At 45.7% G+C, this 9,668-nt stretch overlaps 1 protein-coding gene across 1 annotated transcript in view; it reads right to left on the reverse strand.

Annotated features, from left to right (window-relative positions):
• Positions 1-2,419: 2,419 nt before the first annotated feature.
• cfap20 (cilia and flagella associated protein 20) overlaps positions 2,420-9,668 on the reverse strand; it is a 27,349-nt gene continuing 20,100 nt past the window's right edge. The window contains exons 5-6 of the mRNA XM_043690941.1: positions 5,749-5,859; positions 2,420-2,630 (exon numbers count right to left, since the gene is read on the reverse strand). Of these exons, the coding sequence (XP_043546876.1) occupies positions 2,628-2,630; positions 5,749-5,859 (114 nt within the window). The 3' untranslated portion in view covers positions 2,420-2,627. The remainder of the gene's footprint in view (positions 2,631-5,748; positions 5,860-9,668) is intronic.

The following is a 9,668-nucleotide window of genomic DNA, read 5'->3' on the forward strand; positions in this document are numbered from 1 at the left end:
AATTAGTATTGAATACTATACGTGAATGCTAACCATGTAACTTTGTTTGGTTTCTTAACCCTCTCAATCAAGATGGCCAGCTTTCTCTATTATAGAACAAAGCTGCAGAATTTGTTTACCAAACTCTACACGAGGTAGTGATTTTGAAACGTTGTCTCCCAGTCTTGCTCCCATCTATTATGCTGCTCAGTTGCAACCTGGAATCAGCAGTTCACCCAGTGCCCTCTTGCTGTCGTCCTGGTTTCAATGAGTTACAGATACAACAAACGCACCAGCAATGTCCCTCCAAACATGTATTTTTAATGCTGTTTTATGTATATAGAATTAATTTCTGATATTGTAATGAATACCTCTACGTGTGCCATGTCTTTTAGGGAGTATCTTGGAAATTGAACAAGTAAATAGAGATCATGGATTAAAAAAGGGAAGCCAGGACACAAGGTCTGGCCAGCCTGCAAGTGGGTATCTTTTTATGTAGCACTTGCAATAGGTATGATTTTTAATAAAAACAATTTTAAACAACTTCAAGGTGCTTTTCATGAATTAATTGTGTGTAATTCAAGGTGTTTCATTGGGCCACACAAATACCATTGGCCACCATTATCCTATACACACATCCATGAATGAAATAGAGCAATTCAATCAGCTCTGTGTAAATGTATCGGTGAGAAGCTGGAAAATGGGTTCTTAACTGTTCCCTGCCAGAAGCCTATGTCGTTGTTCAGTGTATGTACTGGGACTCCTGTAGTTCCATGTGCTAGAAAATCAACTTTATTGGAAACCTTGTGAATGACTAACTGTAGATGCTGGAAATTTAAAACAAAAATAGGAATTACTGGAGAAACTCAGCAGGTCTGGCAGTACCTGTGGCAAGATAAAGCAGAGTTGGCATTTTGGGATCAGTGACCTGTTCTTCAGAACATTCATTTGGATCTGAAACATTTACTCAGCTGGTCTGGCAGCATGTGTACAGAGAAAGTGGAGTTTGTTTTTATTTGTTTACTATCTCCGCTTGATGCTGAGATATCAGAACTAGCCTGCATGCTCACAGCTACTCTGATCAAATCAGCATTTGTGGTATTGTTGAAAATTCACAAGGGGCTTGCACCTAGCACTGCTAGCCTTGAGTGATGCACGGTCTACTTCAGACCACCCTGGAAGGGGGAAGGTCTCTCTGTCCAGCTTGCTGTCTCACTGTGACTTTACTGTAAACTCCATGGAGTGCTTTTCTCCACTAACAGGATGTTGCTCACAAACCAAAGATTTTTTTTGCCTCTCCCACAGCAGGGTCAATGTGATGATGCCAGGTATGGAGGCCCAATGACTCCTGGACCTATCAAACAACACATCCTCTTGACCATTTGCAGCTGACCACTCACCCTCTTCTCATTCTATACTAAATGATGTGTGTGTTTCTCTCTGTTTCTTGCCCCCTACTTCTGTGCCAGACCAAAAACTTCAATTGCTAATCCTCCTGTTAGCAACATTTAAGCTCTGGCCTACCATGTGAATATAAATGTTTTATAAACTCATTCATAGCTGGCACCTATTGTCCATTACTAACTGGTGGTGATGAGGTGGAAGGTGACACTTGCACATTAGAAGACCAGATACACAGCTTTGGAAACAGCAGAAATGATTTTAAGACAGAAGCATGTTGTAAGGCATGAAAATGTAGGGTTAGCAGTAGATGGGAATGTGGAATTCTAAACAAAAATTTAGCCATGGGTTTGTTTGCCTGGACATCACTATAGCTGATCTGTGGATATTGATTTAGTTGGAGATTCACTCTGTACTCCAGTTGCCACTGAGTTTAAGCTGTCCTGGATCAAGCACAGTTCAACACCAGCAAATTCCTTGGCACGTCCTACTCAAGTTATACAAAATCTAAGCCAGCCAGACAATCACGCGGATGGCTGATGGGGTGGTAACACTGCCATCCACTGTGTTATCAAGCAGCACTTAGCAATAAACTGCTCAAGTTTCAGCAACACTTGACCAGCTCTGTGACATCTATCACAAGCCGGGATGAAGGCACCATGAAAGTGGAATTACCACCGCCTGCAGGTTCCCCTCCAACTCATTCAACTGTTGCCCAGAATTATTATCACTGGTTCTTCAATGGCACTGGCTCAAAATCCTGTAACTCCTGCCCTAACAGCACTGTGGGAGTTCATTACTCCCACATGATGGTGATTAAGGTCAGGGAAATGAATGTTGGCCTCAGCCCATGAAGGAATTAAAACATCAATGATATACTGAGGTGTTTGCACCAGTCAGCAGCAGTTTCTTAGGCAAAGAGAGGCTGGGCTGTATTCAATAGCCATTCTGTCAGCTACTACAATCTGTACAGAGTTCATACTACCCTTGAGGAGTGATCACCTTCCTTCATCCCCTTCAGTGAAACACTAGGTTCATCTTAGATTAAAGAAAGTTTTAATTCCAAAAAAGATACAATATTTAAAGTAAACCAACAAGAAAGTTTAAATCACCAGCTTTATATTAAATGAAAATATACAAAACATTTACTTTCCACAGCGAAACCTTATGTTGGGGGAAGGTGGTGGTGCTGAAGAGACTTGGTGTTCTGAACTCCAAACAGACAAACGTCATCCTGCTCATGATTCTCACTGTGCAGAGACAGAGAAAGGTTTAGAACAGGTTAATGTTCCACATTGCTGCACTCCTTGTCCTTGTTTTGCACTGTAACAATTGTCTGGATATGTTCTGCACTGGTTCTCCAAATAAGCATTTCACTTAGTGCCATTCTAAAGCCTTCCCCTCACAGCCTTGCTGTCTGTCTGTGAGTAGTCTAACTCCCGGAATGCTTCCATCGTACTCCCCCGATCCAAACTACTGTCACATGAAAACGTTTCAGCTCCTTTCACTTCTGCTGTTTTTAAGAGAAGGGGATTGGTCCGTAATGTCCACCAATACATCACTTCACAAATTGACAGATTTAAAATAAAGCTTTGTTCATCATTCCAGTCTGTCCACCATCAGTCCCTGACAATGTGCCCAGGTGGAGATCCAGTCCACACTGACTCTGGGTGGGAAGGACTGGCAAAGTGGGAGAGAAAAGAAAACAGAAGGCTGATGGGGCACCGAAGATTCCAAAAACAAAGTGCTGGAGAAACTCAGCAGGTCTGGCAGAAACCTTGGAAAGAGAAACACAATTAATTTACACGCATTTGGAAAAGAATGGACTTATGAGGGATAGTCAGCATAGCTTAGTGTGGGGGAGGTCTCTCAAATTTCATGGGGTTTTTTGATGAATGTGATTGAGGATAGGGCAGTGGGTGTTGTCTACATGGACTTTACATTTGACAAGGTCCCTCATGGTAGGCTGGTCCAGAGGATTAAGTCACATGGGATCCACTGTAAGTCAGCAAATTGACTTAGTCAGAGGATAGTTGTGGAGGGCTGTTCTTCTGATGGAAGATTGCAACCAGTGGTGTTCCACAAGGATCACCATAGTGTTGTCTATGTATCTTTATAGATGACTTAGATGAAAATATACATGGTTTTATACATGAAAATGGGTAGAGGTGTGGATAGGAAGGAAGGTATCAAAGGATACAGCAAGATCGATCAGTTGGAAAGCCATGCAGAGAAACAACAGGTCGAGTTTCATCCTGACAATGTCAAATGCAGGAGGAAAGTCTACATTTCGTCCCCTGGCTAGGCGACATCATCAGTGCTTGGGAGCCTCCTGTGAAGCGCTTCTTTGATGTTTCGTCCGGTGTTTATAGTGGACTATATAGTGGACCACTATAAACACCGGAGGAAACATCAAAGAAGCGCTTCGCAGGAGGCTCCCAAGCACTGATGATGTCGCCTAGCCAGGGGACGAAATGTTTGCAAAAACAACTTCCAGCTCGGCGAACAGAACCACAACAACGAGCACCCGAGCTACAAATCTTCGCACAAACTTTGGAAAGTCTACAGCCAATGGCAGGACTCTTAGGAGCAGTGATATACAGAGGGATCATGGGGTGGAAGGCCAGAGCTCCCTGAAAGTGGGATGAGTTGGTAAAGACAGCATACAGCATGCTTACCCTCAACATTCAGGAATGGAGTATAAAAGCCAGCAAGTCATGTTGCTGCTGTATAAAACTTTAGATCGGCCCATTTAGAGTAATGCATGCAGTCCTGGTCCCCACACTATAGGAAGGATGTGGAAGTTTTGGAAAGGTTGCAGAAGAGGTTTAACAGGATGTTGCCGGAATTGGAGTGTATTAGCTATAAGGAGAGGTTGGACAAACTTAGATTGTCTCCATCAGAGGCTGAGGGTAACTTGATCGAAGTGTAAAAGATTCTTAGAGGCATAGAACAGATGGTCAGTTTGAACCTTTTCTCCAGGGTGGGCAATGTCCAGGTTTTTCTCACAGACAGTGGCAGGTGCCTGCAGCAGGGCAGCCGGGGGGAGGTGGTACAAGCAGATACGATAGCAAGAAACAGACAGATACATGTACAGGCAGGGAATAGAGGCATAGACTTCAGATTGGCATCATGTTCAGCACACAATGAGAGAAGGGCCTAGTCCTGTGTTGTACTGTCCTACCTTCGAATATTGAGTCCAGTGACTCTTACAAAATAAAAGGCTGAAGAGTCACACTGGACTCAAAACGTTCTGATTCTTATTTCAGATTTCCAGTTGCTGCAGTACAGTATTTTGCTTTTATTTGAAGATTCAGAAATACCAATGTGATTAGATATAATTAAACAAACAGCTTTTAAAACATCTCCCAAGATGGAGCAGCTCACCCAGTCTGGGAGCTTGCAGCAACTGGGGAAGGTGACTTTGTGCTTTAACAGACTGGGAAAGCAAATTATTTTTCCCCGACATTGCCCTAATGGTCAGGACACCCATCCACCTTCACTTATTTCCCCTTTATTTCTTGCGAATTGCAAAGTGGAGCTTGCTGAATGCAAAACAAAAGGCTTCACCAAAATGTGTCTCTTCAGCAATTACAGGTGCTGTCTGACCCAATGATTTGCTAAAAACTTGCTACTTTTAAAAAGAATATTGGTTGTAGGTAAGGACAGGCAGAAAGTGCAGTTTGTCTCCCCTGTACTGGCCTCTAATTAGACTAGATTCTCTAAAGTATGGAAACAGGGCCTTCTGTTCAACAAGTCCACACTGACCCTCCGAACAGTATCACACCCAAACCCATTCCCCTACATTTATCCCTGACTAATGCATCTAACATTATGGGCAATTTAGCACGGCCAATTCACCTAATGTGCATCCTTGGACTGTGGGAGGAAACCGGAGCACGCAGAGGAAACCCACACAGACACGGAGAGGGGAGAACGTGCAAACCCCATACAGACAGTCGCCAGAGGTCCGTGGCGCTGTGAGAATTATTTCCATTAATTTATCAAATGGATATTTTCTAATCAGCCTATTCAGAAATGTCATGACACACGTTTGGAGCAGGTAAGACTTGAACCCAAGCCCCTGACTCACAGGTAGGGACACTACCACTGCACCACAAGAGCATCCACCCTCCCACTCACCTACCACTATTTTATCAAATATTAACTTGCGAAAACAATGTGCAGCTCACAACTATTTATCATCTTGCATCATGAATGCAATGCTCTCTCTTCCCACCACTAAGCTCCCCTCTGACCAAACCTGTGCACAATGCACACACGCCTGACCAGCCCAATTATCACAGGGTTAACTGCTCCCTCTCCAGGTCAGGTTACCACAAGCTCCAGGTTTCACAATGGACTCACCTTGGCCTTATTCTGTACAGGTAGGTAAAGTTTGAATTCAGCTGGGAGCTCATCCTCAGAGTACAGCCGGTCCGAGAAGTAAACACGCCGAATACGACAGTTTGCGTGAATCTGAGAAATGACAAGGGCAACTTTTTAAACTCGAGCACCAGCACTGGAAGCAGCACTAACTCTCTGGACAACAATGTGCTCTACAAGTCAGGCAAGTGTATCAATTGACATATCTCTCAGATCCCAGTGCTGGAGCTAGACAGACACAGGGCAAGAGAGGACCTGTGCTATCAGCATATCGAACAAAGAAAACACAGGACACAGGCCCAAAGATGTTCCCAACAGCTCCATTTAACCAAGTTACCTGAAATAACCATGCAGCTGCCAAACAGGCCAGTGATGTCTGACACTGAGACACAGTCAGAGCCCCAGAGAGCACTCAGCAAGATGTGAACAACAGATAATCTCCCAAGGACACCCGAAAGTATTGATACAGCAGGAGGCAGCGGTGGATCAGAACAGAGCTACGCAGCAACATGATTTTTTTCCCTTAGATTCTCTCTCTGAAGCCAGAACTGAAGATGTTCCAGGAAGTAACAGGTGAGAAAGTTCATTCACTTTCTTCCTACAGAGAATGAAACACTTGGAAAAGGTGGCATCTCAGCCCCTGGTCATAGGGTCAGACACACAGATGGATGGACAAACTAATTACAGGCAGGAGCATACACTCAGTACACAAATCTGCTCCGATAAAGATTACAGCTCATTTGACTGTGGTTTCATCTCCATTTTCCACCTACTCCTGATAGATTCTTGACCAATGGAGGGGAGAACCGAAAGCTATCAACCTCTGTCTTAAAAATATTAAATGGCCCTGGTCCTAGCACACTAAGTGTGTTTGAACAAAGAATAATACAGCACAGGGACAGGCCCTTCGGCCCTCTAAGCCTGCACTGAATCATTTTGCCCTTCCACACTTGAGCTGTCTTCACTTACAGGATCTGTGTACCTCTATTCCCTTCCTATTCATGTCTTTGTCCAGGTGCTTCTCGAATGCTGCTCATGTGTTTGCTTCCACCCCCTCCTCTGGCAACGTGTTACCCTTTGTGTAAACAACCTGCCTCGCACATCTCTTTTAAACTCCTCCCTTGTACCATGAGCCTAGGAATAGACACCTCCATCCTGGGAAAAAGCCTCATTTTTCCCACTCTGTCCATGCCATTCACAATCTTATAAATCTCTATCAGGTCACCACTCACCCTCCTGTGTTCCAGTGAAAACAATCCCAGTCATTCCAAACATTCTTCATTAGTAAAATCCCCCATACCTGGCCCAGATGGCGGCCTCCTTTAAAAACCACAATTTCCCCTCCCACATGGTTGACAATGTCCTCCAGCACATCTCCACTTCCCACACATCTGCCCTTGAACCACAGACCCCCCCCACCGTACTCACCTTCTACCCCAAAGGATCATTTCACATGCATCAGAGATTTCCCTGTACTTCCACACACATCATCTACTGCATCTGTTGCTCTCGATGTGATCTCCTCTCCATCGGGGAGACAGGATGCCAACTTGCAGATTGTTTCAGAGAACATCTCTGAGAACACCCGCACTGAACAACCCCACTGCCCTGTGACCAACCAATTCAACTCCCCCTCCCACGCCATCAAGGACATGCAAGTCATGGGCTGCCTCCACTGCCAAACTCTAGCCACCCAACGCCTGGAGGAAGAACGCCTCATCTTCCACCTTGGGACCCTCCAACCACATGAAACCAATGTGGATTTCACCAGCTTCCTCACCTCCCCTCCCCCCACATCCCAGATCCAACCCTCCAACTTGGCACCCGTCCAACTTCCTTCCCATCTATCTCCTCCATCCTCCTATCACCTTCTCCCCACCTTCATTGACATTCCCAGCTCCCTTCACCCTAACCCCACCCCCCTCCCATTTATCTCTCAGCCCCCTCGGGCCCACGAGCCTCATTCCTGATGAAGGATTTATGCTCAAAACGTCGATTCTCCTGCTCCTCACATGCTGCCTGACCTGCTGTGCTTTTCCAGCACCACACTCTTCAACTCTGATCTCCAGCATCTGCAGTGTTCACTTTCTGATTCCTGGTAAACCTTCTCTGTACCCTCTCCAAAGCATCCACATCCTTCTGTTATATGGTGACCAGAACTGGACACAATATTCCAAGTGTGGCCTAACTAAAGTTCTAAAAAGCTGCAGCATGACTTGTCTATCCTTATACTCAATGCCCCTTCCAATGAAGGCTAGCCCTGCCTTAGGCCTTTTTTACTGCCTTATCTACCTGCTGCCACCTTCAGTGATCTGTGGACCTGCACACCCAGGCCCCTCTGCATATCAACATTCCTAAGGGTCTGCCATCCACTGTATAATTTCCACCTACACTTGACCTTCCAAAACACATCACCTCACATTGTTCAGCTTAAACTCCATCTGCCATTTTCTGCCCAAACGATCTATATTCTGCTGTACCCTCTGACACTCCTCCTCACTCTCTGCAACTCCACCAATCTTCACACTCAGCCACAAACTTCTGATTAGACCAGCTACATTTTCCTCCAAATCATTTATGTAGACTACAAGCAGCAGAGGTCCCAGCACTGATCCCTGTGGAACAGCACTTGTCATAGCTCTCCATTCTGAAAACATCCTTCCACCACTACCCTCTGTCTCCTGTGACTAAGCCAGATCTGTATCCATCTTGCCAGCTCACCCTGATACCATGTGACTTCACCGCTTGTACCAGTCTGCTCAAACAGCCACCTCCAAACAAAGCTCTCCAGTTCCGGCCTAATATTATTTTGGTTTGCCCTTCCCTAATGTAACACCTTCACCTGAGCACTCCTGTATTTCCCTGCCCAGGAGTATGTTAAAACTCACTGTATTTTGGTCACTACTCATGAAATGCTCCCCCACTGAAACTTCACTCACATGGCCAGGCTCATTCCCAAAACCATATCCAGTATCACCCCCTTCCCTAGTCAGACAGTTTACATACTGTGTTAAGAAACCCTCCTGAATGGTCCTTACAAATTCTGCCCCATCCAAGCCCCTAGCACGTGGTGAGTCCCAGTCGATATAGGGGAAGTTAAAATCACCTTTCACACAACTCCGCTGTTTTTAACACCTTTCCAAAATCTGTCCATATATTCTCTCCTCTAGCTCCCCCTGGCTGTTGGGAGGCCTGTAGAATACCCCGGCATTGGGATTTCACCTTTCCTGTTCCTGAGCTCTATCCAGATTGTCTCACTGCATGAGTCCTCTGATGGATCCTCCCTCAGTACAGCTGGGAAATACTCCTTTACCAGTAATATAACCCTCCCCCACCCCCCACCTCCCTATCACACCTGAAACATCTAAAACCTGGGACATCCAGCTGCCAGGCCCGTTCCCCCTTTCAGCCGAGTCTCTGGAATCGCAATAACGTCAGTACAGTAGTCTCCCCCACAGGTACGGTGGGGGAGACATGTTCCAGGACCTCCTGCAGAAGCCCAAAACCGCGGGCAGGAGTGAACCCATTCATTTCAATGGGAAACATATCTTCCCAGTAGCTCCCCGGTGCTGGAACATTCCCTTTCTGTTCCGGCCATGGTAAACTGTGGGTAAGTGAAACCATGGAAAACAATTCCCCGGATACGGAGGTCGCCCTGTACTAACCAACGGTCCAAGTTTACCTACCTTGCCTATTATACTTTTTGCATTGAAACACATGCATTTGAGACCTCCTCCCCTGCTCTTTTCAGCAACGTTTCCCTGCCTGTTCTTAGGCACGTTTGCCTTGGTTTCTAACTCTCCCTCAGTTTCTGCACCTACTCTTCTGGTTCCCATCCCCCCTTCCACACTAGTTGGAGGCCTCCCTAACCACTCTGCCAAGTATCCCTCCCCTCCCCTCCC

The sequence above is a fragment of the Chiloscyllium plagiosum genome, chromosome 5 (assembly GCF_004010195.1).
Source record: "Chiloscyllium plagiosum isolate BGI_BamShark_2017 chromosome 5, ASM401019v2, whole genome shotgun sequence".
NCBI classification, from domain to species: Eukaryota; Metazoa; Chordata; class Chondrichthyes; order Orectolobiformes; family Hemiscylliidae; genus Chiloscyllium; species Chiloscyllium plagiosum.